General features: G+C 44.9%; 1 protein-coding gene across 7 annotated transcripts in view; it reads right to left on the bottom strand.

Annotated features, from left to right (window-relative positions):
* The window catches only part of PTPN4 (protein tyrosine phosphatase non-receptor type 4), a 236,115-nt gene that overhangs the window by 99,026 nt on the left and 118,938 nt on the right, over positions 1 to 18,151 (bottom strand). For 6 of the 7 annotated variants that reach the window (XM_073305038.1, XM_073305037.1, XM_073305040.1 and 3 more), the window contains one exon: positions 6,292 to 6,464. The exons of the other annotated variant lie outside the window; for it this stretch is intronic. In XM_073305038.1, the coding sequence (XP_073161139.1) occupies positions 6,292 to 6,464 (173 nt within the window). The remainder of the gene's footprint in view (positions 1 to 6,291; positions 6,465 to 18,151) is intronic. 7 annotated transcript variants of the gene reach the window in all.

Raw genomic sequence — 18,151 nt, 5'->3', positions numbered from 1 at the left:
CAGCTTGGAGGGCTGTTCTGGAGATGAGTTGTCCCTCCGATACAAGTGCAGTGAATTGTTTTTTTTTGTCTTCAGAAATATAATCAATAAATTCAGAAAACTTTGTGTAGTTGTTGTAATCATATTTTGCCAGCAAGGCCTTGTAATTGGCTATGCAAAAGGTGTAGTGTAGCCGAAGAGTAAGCCTTGCAGCTGAAAAGGTCAAGCCTTTTCCAGTCCTTATCATAAGGTATGGTCTTAGGCTGCTGTTGTCTCCCACATTCATGGACTACGTCAACCACCAGTGAATTGGGTATCGGATGGGAGAAGTGGACCTCTGTGCCCTTCGCAGGCACAGAATATTTTTTGTCCTCTTGCAGGTTGGAGGAGCAGTTGCAGGGGTCTGCCAAATGGTCTTGACAGGTTCCATTATCGTGTCATTCATAGGCAAAGTGATTTTGGACGAAGAGGTGGTGTTCAAGATGTCCACCAGTTTGTGTTGTGCGACTTGGACCTCTTCCAGAGAGATGTCCAAAGAGCTAGCCACTCTTTTAAATAGGTCCTGGAATTGTTAGAAATAATCTCCCATATTTGGGGAAGGAAGCATGATGGTGTCATGTGGGGAGGATGATGACAGGTAGGTAGGTGGTGCCCCACCCTGGTATGGAGTTTCTTCCTCCTCTTCTTCTCCAGCTGGTTCTGAAGGTCCGATACCGAAGGTGCAGTAGATTGCTGCATGCTGAATCTAGATGTGGTGGGCAGTCCCTGTTGTGCGGGATACATTGCCCACGGGTTTCAGTATGCCCACTGGAGTTGGAGAGGCATAGGTGAACCCTAGGGTTGGGCTGCACCACTATAGATGTTTTGGACCAGCGTGATATGCCCCCTGAAAGGGTCCTGATTTGCGCGGCTCATGGTGGCCAGGAGATTGCGGAGGAGAATCTATTTGTCCCTCCTCATTGTCCTCATCCTTGCTTGAAAAAGGTGGAGCAGAGCGTGGTGGAGTAGCAACAAGACTCGGTGCCGAACACACCAGGGTCATGTTGGTGCTGAGGATGGGAGAGTCAGGCGTAGATCTGATTAAGAGATCTTTGTGCCATAGGAACTTCTGTGGTGTCTGCATGATCTACACTAGGGGCTGTGTGAGTGGTGGTGCCGGGAGCCGTGGCACATATGTCAGCACCGTAGGCTGTGCTGGTGTGTGCACCGAGTGCGCATTGGTGTTCTAGGATTGAGCCATGGTCTGCACCGGTGCTGCGCCGCTGTGTGTTGATCGCGGCTTTGGCTGAGTCAGTGCCGAGGCATAGGGTTTTGATTTCCACTTAGCGCCTGTGTCCAAGCTGGCTCTTTTAGAGTCCTTAGCTCTCACATTACCAGCAATGCTGGATGGTCCCACCCTCTCGGCTCCAGGCACTGAACGTGCAGGCGGTGCCAGTGCAGTTTGCCTGATTGCGGAACAGTACTTCTTGGCCAATTCCTGCGTTTGGGATGTAGTTGGGGGCGTAGTTACTCACTTTTTAGACACATTTTTAGCAGGCAGATCAGAAGTCTGAGCGGAGGAGAGACCTTGGTCAGAAGCATGGTTGGTGAGGCTTGTCCGGGGGGTGGTCTGGGCTTCAGGCTCAGACACTGGTCTGAGAGACTTCTCCAGGAGAAGGAGTTTGAGTTTCAAGTCTCTAACCTTTCTTGTTCAGGTAGTTAATTTGAGGAAATGAGGACACCTCCTGTACTGAGCATGTCCATCCAAAACGGGTATTGAGAGTCTGCAAGTGAGGCAACATTTAAAGCCCAGGGAACCGGGGATAGCTCAGTGGTTTGAGCATTGGCCTGCTAAACCCAGGGTTGTGAGTTCAATCCTTGAGGGGGCCGTTTAGGGATCAGGGGATTGGTCCTGCTTTGAGCAGGGGGTTGGACTAGATGACCTCCTGAGGTCCCTTCCAACCCTGAGATTCTGTGATTCCTGTCAGGGAAGGCATTGTCCTCAGGAAGGCTGACTATCTTAAAGGGCTAACTGAAAACTAACTTGACTGGTAAGAAAAATATATTTTGTTTTTAAAAGGAGGCGATGGAGTAGAATCAATAACTAATAAACTAATAACAGTAGTAAATGGGCTAAAGAACTAAGTAGCGAGGCACTTCTAAGTGCTCCGACTCATAGCAAGGGTGGGAGAGAAGGAACTGGGAGGGGGTTGGTCACACAGTGCCAGTTAACCGCCTGAGGCGGCGTGAGACGGGGACTGCACTTGTATCACATAATTGGGCACTGCTACCAAAACTCTCGAATTATGAGCACAGGGGCACACCTAATGTGGAGCACCCACGGGGACAGCACTCGAAGAACAACATAAAAATATAAACACTTAGGTGGATCAATTTCAGAAACAAGCCTGTATGTTAAAAGGTAATTTTTCACCATTTCTTAGGAATGAAACATTTTCTTGCCAACATTATAACAAGTAACAAAGTAGATGCAAGTCTGACAGATACACAACTGAAACAGTTATACTCAGAGCTCGAGTGGACTAGCAACTAAGCTATTTTCAATTGCAAGTTCAAAATGACCCAATGCTAACAGTAGTTACCAGTAATTTATCAGTTATCTAGTGCAGGGGTTCTCAACCTTTTTCTCTCTGAGGCCCGCCTCGACATGCTATAAAAAAACCAGGGCCCAGCAGGGGCAGGGCTGTGGGTATAGGCGTAGTTTGACTTCTATTGTGGGGGGCCAGTGGGGCTCAATCCACCTCCGCATGGCACTCCCTCCCTGGACCCCACCACCTCCACCCCCTGACTCACTTCAGCAGGCCACCAAGCCTATCTGGGTTGGGGAGGGGCATGCAATCAAAAATTTTAACTCAAAGGTGGGGGGCTTTGCTCAAAAAGTTTGAAAACAGCTTAGGGTTCAGGGAGGAGGTTGCTAGGGGCTGTGTGAGGACAGGAGGTAGCTCAGGGTGGAGGCAGGGAGTCGCTAGGGGCTGTGTACAGACAGGGGTAGCTGAACTTGCAGGGAGGGGTAGCTGGGGCTGTGTGCGGACAGAGGGGTAACTCAGGATGCAGGGAGAGGATACTAGGGGCTGTGTGTGGGTGAGAGTAGCTCAGGGTGCAGGGAGGAAGTAGCTCAGGGTGTAGGGAGAGTGGTGTTAGGGGGCTGTGTGCTGGGAGGACTCCCCTGTGGTCCCTGTTCCCGAAGGGGTCTGCCAGCCTCAGAGCCAGGTCTCCCCACCTGGGGGGCTATTATCGGCTGCCTCTGCAGGAGCAAAGGGGGCTGGGAGCTGAGGAACAGCTTCAACCTGGGGCACCAGCAGAAGAGAAGGAATGCTGCTGCTGCCTGCTCCATGGCAACAGCCAGAGCAGCAGCTGCCCCGCACTGCCTGGCTCCGGCTTCCCCCCTCTGACCTGGCCAGAGGGCGGGTGTGGGGAGGAGAGGAAGGTATGGAGCTGCCCCTGGGACTGCCGTGTTCTTACGCTACAGCTGGGGGGAGGGCAATACCCTCCATGTCCCCAACTCTACCCATTCGCTCAGGGCTTCTGCCCCACAGGGAGCACCAGGGCTTGGGGCTCTGGGCTTCAGCCGCGGCCCCCTTGAAAGGGCTTGCGGACCCTCTGGGGGCTGCGGACTCTTGGTAGAGAACCACTGATCTAGTGTAGATAGGACATCAGGATATACACTTGCCAGGGTACCGAAGAGCAGTTCTGTCAGCTTTCAGAGGGACCAGGCCAATGATTTTGAAGATGTGACAGAAGATATTCTGAGAACATCTCAACAGATAAGAGTTTTCCCTTTTTGTATCCAATAAAGATGTACAGCTTGCAATGTTCAATCTAATTTAAATGTCAGTCTCATCCTAGTTGTTGATATTGCAATTATAAAATTTCCAAAACATTCTCAATAAATAGCTAAGAAAAATAACCACAGATGAAGAGAATATCAATTTAATGTCACTGCCACAAAAACTTACATTATCTAATAAGCAATGTCAATTGTTCATAAGTTATCTTCTAGGATGCTAGAATATGATATATAACAGCATCCAAGCTCAATAATCATCACTATTTCCCATTTTCATTTCCTTTTGATGGTGAAAATACTAAATATAGATGTAATCTAAAAAGTCTCAAACTATCTACCAGAACTATGCATATGTGCAAAGTGAATCTGAGAAAAATATCAATTGTGGGTGCCAAAAGTTACTTCAATTATGACAAATTTAATAGCGCCTACCAATAATAGCCTATTTTTATTAATTGTGTTGTATTCCCTCCCTCTCCTGCCATCTCCTCCTATATAGAATCACAGAATCATAGAACTGGAAGGACCTTGAGAGGTCATCTCATCCAGTCCCCTGCACTCATGGCAGGACTAAGTATTATCTAGACCATTCCTGATAGGTGTTTGTCTAACCTGCTCTTAAAAGTCTCCAGTTATGGGAATTCCACAACCTCCTTAGGCAATTTATTCCAGTGCTTAACCACCCTGACAGTTAGGAAGTTTTTCCTAATGTCCAACCTAAACCACCCCTGTTGCAGTTTAAGTCCATTGCTTCTTGTCCTATCCTCAGAAGCAAATGTGAAATGTTTTTCTCCCTACTCCTTGTAACAACCTTTTATGTACTTGAAAACTGATGTCCCCTCTCAGTCTTCTCTTCTCCAGACTAAATGAACCCAATTTTTCCATCTTCCCTCACAGATCATGTTTTCTAGACCTTTCATTATTTTTGTTGCTCTTCTCTGGACCTTCTCCAATTTGTCCATATCTTTCCTGAAATGTGGTGCTCAGAACTGGACACAATACTCCAGCTGAGGTCTAATCAGCACGGAGTAGAGCGGAAGAATAACTTATCGTGTCTTATTACAAAATTCCTGCTTATACATCCCAGAATTTTTTTTTTTTTGCAACAGTGTTACACTGTTCACTCGTACTTAGCTTGTAATCCACTCTGATCCCTAGATCCCTTTCTGAAATACTCCCTCCCAGGCAGTCATTTCCCATTTTGTATGTATGCAACTGACTTTGCATTTGTCCTTATTTAATTTCATCCTATTTACTTCAGATCATTTCTCTAGTTTGTCCAGATCATTTTGAATTTTAATGCTATCCTCCAAAGCACTTGCAACCCTTCCCATCTTGGTATCATCTGCAAACTTTATAAGTGTACTCTCTATGCCATTATTTAAATCACTGAAGATATTGAACAGACCCAGACCCAGAACTGATCCCTGTGGGACTCCACTTGACATGCCCTTCCTGCTTGACTGTGAACCATTGATAATTACTCTCTGGGAATGGTATTCTAACCAGGTATGCACCCACCTTATAGTAGCTCCATCTAGGTTGTATTTTCCTAGTTTGTTTATGAGAAGGTCATGCCTTCATGAAGTATCAAAGCCTTACTAAAGTCACGGTATACCACATCTACCACTTCCCCACTATTCACAAGGCTTGTTTCCCTGTCAAAGAAAGCTGTTAGGTTGGTTTGACAGAATTTGTTCTTGACAAATCCATGCTGACCGTTAATTATCACCTTATTATCTTCTAGGTGTTTTAAACTGATTGTTTAATTACTTGCTCCATTATCTTTCCAGGTATTGAAGTTAAGCTGACTCATCTAATTCCCCAGATTGTCCTTATTTCCTTTTTTTATAGCTGGGCATTATATTTGCCCTTTTCCAGTTCTCAGGAATCTCTCCAGTCTTTCATTACTTTTCAAAGATGATTGCTAATGGCGCAGATATTTCTTCTGTCAGCTTCTTGAGTATTCTAGGATTATTCATCAAGCCCTGGTGACTTGAAGACATCTAACTTATCTAAGTAATTTTAAACTTGTTCTTTCCCTGTTTTAGCCTGTGATCCTACCTTATTTTCACTGGCATTCACTATGGTTGACACTGAATCGCTACTAACCTTTTTGATGAAAACTGAAACAAAAAAGTCATTAAACACTTCTGTCATTTCCACATTTTCAGTTATTGTTTTACCCCCTCATTGAGTAACAGGCCTAGCCAGAAATGTAGAAATGAGGGCTCAAAGGGACCTTGAGAAATCACCCAGTTCAGCCCCTGTGCTGTGGCACAACCAAGTAAACCTACATCATCCCTGACAGGTGTTTGTCTAACCTGTTTTTAAAAACTTCCAATGATGGGATTCCATAACCTCCTTTGGAAACCTACTCCAAAGCTTAACTACCCTTATAATTAGAAAGTTTTTCCTAATATGTAACGTAAATCTCCCTTTCTGCAGATAAAGCCCATTACTTCTCGTCCTAACTTCACACCCCAGAATGATATCACCCTTTATTGCAGCCAACAATTACTTACCAGTACCGGAACTTTGAACCCAAAGTAAAATAATGTGCAAAAAAGTTCTTCTGAGGCGGCAGTGGTCTGTCCAATCGGAAGAATGTATGATGCTCAACACAAGCTTTCCACAAATTCTTACATGCTCGGTAATTCACCATATTGAATCCCAGTAACATTTCTCTAGATTCATGCTAAAAAAGAAAAGTATAATTTGATTTTAGAAAAATTATGCTGCTTCCTTACCATGTTTAGGAAATGTATTTAAGATTATTATTGTTCATTGATACCACTTATATTTTCCAAACCAGTACAACGCATTCTATTTCAGAGTATGTTTGAAGTGCCACTCTAACCACCCCAAGTTTACACATTTTAAAGCCTTCTATGAATAAGTCCAACAGTGTGTGTTTTAAGTTTTTTTCTCTTTAATGATCCTGCTCTCAGTTCAGCAACAGGGTCTCCCCAGGTGTCCAGTGAGCCTGAAGGAATTCTCAGCTGGGGAGAAGATGTTGCTACCGATAGACCAAGTCCCAGCTATTATGCTCGGGTGCTGTGACAGAGGAAAGAAATCCCAAAAACCTTGCCTCCCTGTTCCAAGACTCCAACAAGAGTGAGGAAGAGAAAATAGTCTGCAGAAGAGAAAAATGAGGGGGGATTTGATAGCAGCCTTCAACTACCTGAAGGGGGGTTCCAAAGAGGATGGAGCTAGGCTGTTGTCAGTGGTGGCAGATGACAGAACAAGGAGCAAAGGTCTCAAGTTGCAGTGGGGGAAGTCTAGGTTGGATATTAGGAAACACTATTTCACTAGGAGGGTGGTGAAGCACTGGAATGGATTACTTAGGGAGGTGGGGGAATCTCCATCCTTAGAGGCTTTTAAGGTCAGGCTTGACAAAGCCTTGGCTGGGATGATTTAGTTGGTTTTGGTCCTGCTTTGAGCAGGGGATTGGAATAGATGACCTCCTGGGTCTCTTCCAACCCTAATCTTCTATGAGTCTATGATAAGAGAGTAAGCCTTAGCCCTAATGGTTTAGAGGAGGAGAGGAAGCAAGCTGGCAAGCATGCACACATGAGAGTTAAATGATGGGAAGACGGTACAGCCATTGTTGATAAACTCAAGGACAGCTGAGATATTGTTGCATCAACCAGGCAAGGTACTAACAAGCTTCAACAGGACTTTATTTTCAAACATCTAAACACCACAGATATTCAACTCTGTGTAATAAATACCTTTATCGTGCTTACTAGTAGGAAGAGCAGAGCAAGGGTAGCAGATGCTGGAAAAGCTGGCAATTGAGGGCGTTTGTTATTAGCCATGGTAGTTAACAAGATACAACCAATGTTAACTTGGCGCTCTCTCAAGCAGAAGGTTGCATTTAGTACATTTCACCTGCTTTTGTTTACTAGTTGCAGCATCCTCCTTCGAAGACACTTGCTTGCTGGCTAGTTCCCCCACCAAGCAACTGAGACTCATCCCTCCTTTACCCTTCTTGGAATACTGGAACAGTTTCATCATGCAGAGGGAAATTAGTGTATGGGACAGAACAAGCAAGGGGCCCAACAGTATGTAGTACTCACTGAAGTCCCACATGTGGAGAGCTTACACAATTGGGCCGAAGAGCTGCAAGTGTAAACATTTTCAAAAGAAGCTAGAGGAAAGAAACCATTCCATAGTATGAACTAACTGCATAAGTGGACAGACTTTGTAGCGTTCATGACAACCAATTTCATCCATGAACATGCTATGCACAAGTCAAAGTATACTTTGACACGATCTTGAAAAATCTGAAGTCGAATTTGTAACAATTGGAGTTTTAACAGAGAAAATGCATTCCCTGCTCAGTCATCACAACTTTGTTTCAATTAATTATTTAAACACAGATAAAGGGCTTGTCTACACAGCATGGCAAAACGCTCCAGAGGGGAGTGATTTATACAGCACACTAACATGCTGTGCTCTAACTGCCCTGTGTAAATCCTGCTGGGGCATTCTAAAAGGTACCATAGGATTATAGTCAGGTCTACACTACTGCTTTCAGAGTAACAGCTGTGTTAGTCTGTATTCGCAAAAAGAAAATGAGGACTTGTGGCATCTCAGAGACTAACCAATTTATGTGAGCATAAGCTTTCTTGAGCTACAGCTCACTTCATTGGATGCATACTGTGGAAAATACAGAAGATGTTTTTATACACACAAATCATGAAAAAATGGGTGTTTACCACTACAAAAGGTTTTCTCTCCCCCCACTCCACTCTCCTGCTGGTAATAGCTTATGTAAAGTGATCATTCTCCTTACAATGTGTATGATAATCAAGGTGGGCAATTTCCAGCACAAATCCAGGTTTTCTCCCCCCCCAAACAAACCCACTCTCCTGTTGGTAACAGCTTATCTAAAGTGATCACTCTCCTTACAATGTGTATGATAATCAAGGTGGGCCATTTCCAGCACAAATCCAGGTTTTCTTAAGTTGATCTAATTTGCATTGCTCACTGGTGTGAAAAAGACACTCCCTGAGCGACACAAGTTATAGCGACTTAAGCGCTATGTCGGCGGGAGACACTCTGCCAACAACATAGCTTCCACCTCTCTCAAAGGTGCAGTAATTATACCGATGGGAGACCGCTCTCCTGATGTCACAGAGTGACTTCACCAGATACGCTACAGCAGCGCAGCTGCATTGTTGCAGCTGTGCCCATGTAGCACTTCTAGTGTAGACTGGCGCCGTGTAAAAGAGAACTAGATAACTTTTAGAGTGCATCAGCAGGATCTACATGGGGCAGTTAGAGCACGGCAAATTAGAACATTTTACGAACACTCCTTTAGTGGGCTTTGCCAGCACCATGTAGACTTAAAACCCATAATCTTTTAAAAGCAGGTGAACTATTCTTTACTTCTGCTGACACCTCACGACACTGCCAAATTAGAGAATAAATCTCTCTCTTAAATAATTAACGGATGATGTACTTGCCTTTTTGAGGACTGTTGTCATTAAAACCTTTAATATTTATAAGTATTTTTAAAATATGTATATAACTTTTTTTTCACTTTTACGACTAATTTACTATCATACAGCACCACATATTTAGCCTCAATTACAGCTACTCAACTCCTGTGTTATTTGTACATTTAAACATAACTGAGAAATATGCCAAACACAGTATTATTTGCATTTTTGTTGTTTTTTCAGGCACCCAGAGTACGGGTTGACAAATTTTTATAAATCCAAATAAATAAGTGTCCACTCAGAGACTAAGTCCTGATTTATTGTAGGAATAATAGTTTGAATAAGATTTTTGGTAGTTTGGGTAGTCAACGCCATTTCTAGGTTTGACTAAACGTTAGTTTTAATTAGATGACATTTAAAAGAGTTAAATATGAGTTTGCAATTTATTTGGCTATTCATGTCTGAGATCTCCAAGGAATGAAAATGAAGCCCTTGCTGTCTGTGTGCAACTGCTAAGCAAAGCATAAAAGGATGAGGATAATTTGTTGATATAGATAAGGTGACTTGTGTGAGAAACTGAAGAAATTCTTTAGCATTTAGTACATTCTGCTAGAAGTAGCAAGATACCTTCCTTGTATATGGAAGTTTGGAAAATATAAAAAAGATATGGAAGTTATATTTGTGCCAATCTCATTATCCTGCTGGGATCCAGTAAACACTAATCAAAAACATTCACTCAAAAAAAAAATCACAATAAGAGAAATTTAAGGGTTTGCAAGATCTTTTTCCTGAAGCCTTGGCAGAACAGTATTTCTCTCAACTATTTTCTAGAGAAGTAATAATTCACTGTGTCCCAAATTTAGAACATTTTCTACGTTTAATTGTTTGGGGCCAGACCTTTAGCTTGTTAAGTGGTAGGGCAAATACGGGATATATGTATTGCTGCTTCACATTGTGACAAAGCTCCTGCTCTACCTTGGTGGGTCTTGTGCTTATTGGAGGATTTGCTTGCCTTGGAGCTTCACTGCAGCCCTCAGCTTGGCTGTTTTTCTGAATTCACAGTCCAGGTTGACTCCTCCTGTGTCTGACGAGGATTTGGGAGGAACCCAGGCCGCCCTCTACTCCAGGTTCCAGCCGAGGACCATGTGGAATGCAGCTGTCTAGAGTGCCTCCTGGAACAGCTGTGCGACAGCTACAACTCCCTAGGCTACTTCCCCGTGGCCTCCTCCCAACACCTTCTTTACCCTCACCATAGGACCTTCCTCCTGGTGTCTGACAATACTTGTACACCTCAGTCCTCCAACAGTCTGCGTTCTCACTCTCAGCTCCTAGTGCCTCTTGCTCCCAGCTCCTCACACGCACACCACAAACTGAAGTGAGCTCCTTTTTAAAACCCAGGTGCCCTGATTACCCTGCCTTAATTGATTCTAGCAGCTTCTTGATTGGCTGCAGGTGTTCTAATCAGCCTGTCTTAACTGTCTCCAGAAGGTTCCGGATTGTTCTGGAACCTTCCCTGTTACCTTACCCAGGGAAAAGGGACCTACTTAGCCTGGGGCTAATATATCTGCCTTCTATTACTCTCCTATAGCTATCTGGCCCGACCCTGTCACAACATGCAGTTTCTTTTCTGTGAACAAGAAGGGTCTCCCCCTGCAGTGCTTTCAAACTAACCACCTTTTACAATCACATTATGTAATTATTTAGAGAAAAACATACACAGTAATGTAGATCGGGTGAGCAGGAGGCATTTCAAATACATAATAATAATTAGTATCTAAATAATAGTTTTTCAGCACTGTTTACCAAAAGTCAAAACTTCAATAGTGTGTGAAAAATGCAAATAAAATAAAATGGACTACAAAGTGGTTCTTTAAATTCTTACCCTCCAAAGCTGAAATGTTTAAATTTCTTTTCTTAAAATATTTCATGAAAACAAATTACACAGTCTAAAAGGCTGGCATAATCATATGGGGCAACATTTTCAAAATCATCAACGTGACTAACAAACCTAATTCTCATTTAAAAGAGACTTAAAATTTACCAATCAATCAGACTTGGGCTTTCAAGTACTTAAGGCACTTTCAGAAATTTTACCTGTGATCACTAACTCACTTCACAGGTAGATGAAAAACCTTAGTCTTCAACTTAATTCCTCAGAGCTCATTTAAAGGGTATGGGTTCTCTGGTGAAAATGGTAAGAGTCTATTCTGTTGCTATTACATACATTTCAAATAACTTTGAGGTCACAACAGGTACAGTAAGACAGAGGCTTGTGTGACTCATAATTACATCAAAACCTCAAACCGTTCAGCACTGCAGGTAAACCTGGATTATCTGAACAGCTCAAGGGACTTTCAAAACATTTCGATAATAAAGTGTTTCAGATAAACAGAATTTGCTTTTATGAGAGTTTTCAATATAGGACTATGTATATATTTTTTCTTGGTTTATGCAACATTTTGAAACCAGAAAAACACTACTTATTCATACACAAAAGTGACTCCTTACACCTTTTGGCAGATTTATTTTAAAACTATTTTCAGATATATTTACATGTAAAAATTTTTAAAGCATTGCATGGGGTTTTAGCCATATGATTTCTTGCAAAGTCACATGAAGGTCAATATGTGCTGAGGGGTTGGAGCAAATGCGGTTGTATCGCAGAGCTTGGCTGTAGACGATGGATCGTGTGGTGTGGTCAGGGTGAAAGCTGGAGGCATGCAGGTAGGAATAGCGGTCAATAGGTTTCCGGTATAGGGTGGTGTTTATGTGACCATTGTTTATTAGCACAACCGCATTTGCTCCAACCCCTCAGACAGAGACAAACACCTACAAGATCTCTGTCAAGCTTTCTTACAACTACAGTACCCACCTGCGGAAGTAAAGAAACAGATTGATAGAGCCAGAAGAGTTCCCAGAAGTTACCTACTACAGGACAGGCCTAACAAAGAAAATAACAGAACGCCGCTAGCCGTCACCTTCAGTCCCCAACTAAAACCCCTCCAACGCATTAAGGATCTACAACCTATCCTAAAGGATGACCCAACACTCTCACAAATCTTGGGAGACAGGCCAGTCCTTGCCTACAGACAGCCCCGCAACCTGAAGCAAATACTCACCAACAACCACATACCACACAACAGAACCACTAACCCAGGAACTTATCCTTGCAACAAAGCCCGTTGCCAATTGTGCCCACATATCTATTCAGGGGACACCATCACAGGGCCTAATAACATCAGCCACACTATCAGAGGCTCGTTCACCTGCACATCCACCAATGTGATATATGCCATCATGTGCCAGCAATGCTCCTCTGCCATTTACATTGGTCAAACTGGACAGTCTCTACGTAAAAGAATAAATGGACACAAATCAGATGTCAAGAATTATAACATTCATAAACCAGTCGGAGAACACTTCAATCTCTCTGGTCACGCAATCACAGACATGAAGGTCGCTATCTTAAAACAAAAAAACTTCAAATCCAGACTCCAGCGAGAAACTGCTGAATTGGAATTCATTTGCAAATTGGATACTATTAATTTAGGCTTAAATAGAGACTGGGAGTGGCTAAGTCATTATGCAAGGTAGCCTATTTCCCCTTGTTTTTTCCTACCCCACCCCCCGATGTTCTGGTTTAACTTGGATTTAAACTTGGAGAGTGGTCAGTTTGGATGAGCTATTACCAGCAGGAGAGTGAGTTTGTGTGTGTATGGGGGTGGGGGTGAGAGAGAACCTGGATTTGTGCAGGAAATGGCCCAACTTGATTATCATGCACATTGTGTAAAGAGTTGTCACTTTGGATGGGCTATCACCAGCAGGAGAGTGAATTTGTGTGGGGGGGTGGAGGGTGAGAAAACCTGGATTTGTGCTGGAAATGGCCCAACCTGATGATCACTTTAGATAAGCTATTACCAGCAGGACAGTGGGGTGGGAGGAGGTATTGTTTCATATTCTCTGTGTGTATATAAAGTCTGCTGCAGTTTCCACGGTATGCATCCAATGAAGTGAGCTGTAGCTCACGAAAGCTCATGCTCAAATAAATTGGTTAGTCTCTAAGATGCCACAAGTACTCCTTTTCTTTTTACCACCAAAACATTTGCCTTTGCCTTAATAGTCTCCTTCCTGGACTACTTCTTGGCCTTAGTGATACACACCATGCTCCAAAATGCGGCTGTCAAACCTTTCTTGCCAGTCTGACCACATCACCCTCTTTATAAGTCTCTTCTTCTAGCCTGACTGCTCCTTCTGCACCAATTTCAAATTCTTCAGCCTCACTTTTAAAATTCTGCACAGCTCTGTTCCTGGCTACAGCTATATCACTGGTCACCAACAACTCTCATGTCAATATCGTACAATACACCTATTCCCTCTCTATCCCGACAGCCCTATTTTCCTTCTCCAACAAGCACCTCCCATGTCATTTCCTATACTTGGAATATCTTCCTTAATAACGTACATTACATACACCTCCCCAAAATCCACCTTCTCAATCTACTTAGTTATTCTGCATTCAGTGGCCCACTGATTTCCTTTAAAGAATAAGCAAGAACCATATAAAGACAGAGCTAACTTGATGTGTTAATTGTATTATTTTATTCTTGGTATTAATACAAAGTTACATACCGGGATCTAACTGGAGGTTCTTCAAGATGTGTGGTCCCTATCTGTATTCCACAAAGGGTTATGTGCATGGGCCATGCACCTGGAGACACAGCTTTTCAAAGCAGTATTGCTCGGCGGTCCATACACGAGCCCTTGTATTGAGCTTGGAGTTTCACCCGAGGTGATATAGGGCGGGGCGGCCCGGCCATGTCTCCATTTCCTTCTCCACTGCAAACCTACATAGCCACAGATCGGGACCACACATCTCGAAGAACCTCATGACAAGTAACCAACCTCCTCCCCTTCTTCAAGTGACGGTCCCTATTGTATTCCACAGAGGGTGACTGACAAGCAGTACCATGAGAGGCAGAGGGCGCAAGGAAGATGGTTGAACCGTAGAATGGAGGACCGCTGTGCCAAATGAGGTATATGTCGCAGAATCATGTACCAGAGCACAGTGAGAGGAAAAGATGTGTTCTGAACTCCATGTGGCCGCCTTACGTATTTCCACAAGGGGCACGTTGTGTAACGCAGCTGTTGTTGATACTTGCACTCTCGTGGAATGGGCTCATATCCCATCTGGTGAGGAGAGCCCTGACAAGTGATAGCAGGGCATAATGCACCCTGAGACCCACTTACAGATGCCCTGGGTGGAAATGGCGTGTCCTTTAATTCTCTCCAGTATGGTAACAAATAGTTTGGGAGAGTTCCAGATCGGCTTTGTCCTTTGTAGATAAAAGGCCAGGGCTCTATGCACACTGAGGGAATGAAGCCGCCATTCCTCGTTCGAGGCATGTAGTTTTGGAAAGAAGGTAGGTGGGTGTATGGGTTAGTTGAGGTGGAATTGTGAAACGACCTTTGGCCGAAACTTGGGATGCAGTTGTAGTGAGATCCTGTCCTTATGGAACATGGTGTAAGGGTTTTTTTGCCATCATGGCTCCCAGCTCACCAACCATCCTTGCTGAGGTAATGGCAACAAGGAAAGTGATCTTTCCGGAGAGGACAGAGAGTGCAGGAGGCCAAGGGATGGGTAAAAATCAACTGACCCTCCACAGGATGGAAGGCACTAATGGTGGCTGCATCCACTCTGATAGAGCTGGGAGCAAGTCCTAAGACGTTCACGTGGAGAAGATATGAGATGCCCACAGATTCAGGGGTAAGACCTTGCTGTTTGACCCAGCAGGTGAAGCGTATCCATTTGGCCTGATAAGGTGCAGGTGGGCAAAGGGTGTAACGTATGAGCACGCCACCATGTGCCCTAGGATGGAGAGGCAGGTCCTGGCTGAGACCGAAGGGCTGGAGGTTATCAGGGCTATTTGGTCCAGTAGGCTCTGGAATCTGCCGTGGCAGATATGCTTGTGCGGAGATCGCATTGATGCACACTCCTATAAATTCCAGGGACCGAGTAGGGTGCAAACTTGATTTTTCCATGTTGCTGTTAACTCCTAGTGAGGAGCAGAGAAGAAGCTGGGATGTCAATGCTTGAGCTTCCTCTTTGGACTGTGCTGCCAGCAGTCAGTCGTCCAGGTATGGAAAAGAAAGGATTCCCCGATGTTGTAGGTGAGCCGCTACCCCCAGAGAAAACCTTTGTAAAAATTTGTTGGGCACTGGTGAGTCCAAATGGGAGAATCCTGTATTGGAAGTATTGATGCCCTGCTTTGAACCTCAGGAGCCTTCTGTGGGTCTGATGTATGTTGATACGGACGTAGGTGTCTTGCATGTTGAGAGCCATAAACCACATGCCTTTTTCTAGTGAGGGAATGACGGTTGCAAGCATGACCATACAGAATTTTCACTTGCAAATCGAGCGGGTGAGGTGTTGGAGATACAAGATTGGTCTACATCCCCTTTCTTCTTGGGTACCAGGAAATAGTTGGAATAGAACCCTGCGCCCTGAAAGGCTGCAGGTATGGACTCCATTGCTCCTCTCTGTAGGAGGGAGCCCACCTCTAGGGTAAGAATACTGTCAATGAGAGGGATCTCTAGGGCAGGGGGGTCAGGGTGGGAGACAGAGGCGCAGTCAAACTCTAGGGTAGCAGTGTTGAACGATGTCCAAGACCCACTTGTCCATTGTTCTAGCTCTCCAAGCTGGTAGAAAGAGTTTGAGACCACCCACAAAAAGGCGTGGAGGGTAGGAGTGTTGGTGTATGGAGTGGCTGATGGCTCTCTAGGTGCACTCAGAAACACCATTTTCACGATGACTGAGTGTGTTGTGCAGAAGTCTGCATTGCTGGAACAGGTGGATGGGCTCTATGTGCCTTAGGGCGCTACTGAGGAGGTTTGTAGGCCCGTTAGTGGTAGAAGGGAGGAGTTTTATAGTTTTGGGCTGGTGGTGGACAATAAAATTTTCTTTTTGGTGCTGGTGTATATAAGCCCAAGGATAATAAGATGGCTCTAGAGTCTTTTACGGCGTGTAAGGAATCATCAGTTTTCTGGTTGAAGAGGTGTGATTCGTCAAAGGGAAGGTCCTCGACTGTGTTCTGCACCTCTCTAGGGAAACCTGAGGAGTGTAACCAGGATTCCCTCCTCACGACAATTCCAGTCGCCAATACACACGAGGATGTGTCTGCTGAATCAACTGCAGCCTGAAGTATGGACCTGGCAACCAACTTGCATCCCTGTAAAATCTCTTGGAATAGAGTACGATCTTGCTGAGATAGCTTATCTGCAAATTCCTCCATCCATGTCATGCTTGGCCATCAGTACCAAGTAATTAGAGATCCAGAATTGTAGTCCTGCCAAGGAGAAGACCGTTCAACCCATGAGGTTCAGTCTTTTACCACCCTGTCTGCTGGGGTGGAGCATGGGTGTTGTTTGGCCTGCTCTGACACTGCTTCTATTACCAAAGAGTTAGGTGGAGGGTGCGACAATAAAAATTCTGACCCTTTGCAGGGGTGGCAGGGGCATAGTACCTTTTCTCAGCCTCTTTTGGGGTCGGTGCAGTCATGGCCAGGGTATGCTACATGGTGCGTACCAGTTGAATAATGACATCACTGATTGGTAAGACCACCCTTACCAATGCCAATACGTGCAGAATGTCTAGTAACTGGCATGGACTATCCTGCATCTCTTCCAGTGGCATCTCAAGAGCATTGGTTATTCTACATAGGAGTTTTTGAAACTGACAACAGCTAGCTAGCAGGGAAGAAGGTGTCAATGAGACAGCTGTATCTGAAGACCACAAAGGGAATCTCTCTGGATCCACTGGAACCATCGGAGCTGGGCTGATTGGTGCACCGTCTAAACCCATTTCCGAATATCTGTTGGATGAAGGGTTGGACTGTGAAACAGGGAAGTTCTCCCAAGCTGAATGAGATTGTTCCTAAGGCCAATATTTGGGCCACGAGCTCCAATGTGGCCAACTCAGTTGATCCTGCTGTTGTTGTACTTGTGCCCAAAGAGCCAGACACCAGCTTCTTGGGTATGGCAAAGGAGGAAACTGTCATGGAGCCATCGGAACCATCAGGTAGTTGAGTTTCCAGAACAGAAGCAGGAGACTGTGCCAAACATCCTGGTCCTCGGAGTCTTGCGTGAATGGCGGTGCTGACGGAGCCGTCAGAACAGGATGCATTAGAAAGGTATGGCCAGCAGGAGGTAAATGTAATGCAAGAGATGGAGCCCTCTGCAGAGGTGAGTGCACCAGAACATGTGGAGACCACACTCCTTCCAAGGCTAACAGTTTGTGAGGCCAGGAGTGCTTCCGATTTTTCCCTGGAATCTATAGTACCCTGTTTATTGACGGGACTGGAACTGGTAAAAGAGGCGTGGTCTCAGGACCAGCAATTCATGGGACACTGGCAGAGCTGAGGCAGGAGGGATACAGCATCAGTGGATCTGGTGAGCGGTGTGGCCTCTTATCGCTCTTGTGCGCCTTGGAGCGTGTAGCTCCTCCGTGGATGGAGTGTCATGGATGACGCAGTGTCCTTCTTGGATTTAGATGAAGACTTACTGCCATGCTTATACGCATGCTTCCATAGCTCATGGCAAGGCCCCGACACAGGGTCTGTAGCTTTGGTAGCAGCAGGACAGAGGCTCCGTGGTACCACACTTGGATTGCTCAGGCCAATGTATGGGGGGGTTCTGTGGCCAGGATCCGACTTCAAGACCACAGTTACGTCCATGAGGTGTTTCTTGAGGCAGAGAGATTGGCCTTCCCATGTACAGGGGAAGGAGGTGCAGATACTGCACCTGGAGGCAATGTGGACTTTCCCCAAACAGTACAAACAGCACTGATGTTTGTCACTGAAGGAAAATGAGCAAGGGCAGGAAGCACAGACTTTGAATCCCGGTGTCTTTGGCATAATCCAGTACCCAGACCCAGGATCTT

Source organism: Lepidochelys kempii, chromosome 11 (genome assembly GCF_965140265.1).
Source record: "Lepidochelys kempii isolate rLepKem1 chromosome 11, rLepKem1.hap2, whole genome shotgun sequence".
Lineage (NCBI taxonomy): Eukaryota > Metazoa > Chordata > Testudines > Cheloniidae > Lepidochelys > Lepidochelys kempii.
This window is presented reverse-complemented; position numbering and strand designations above follow the sequence as displayed.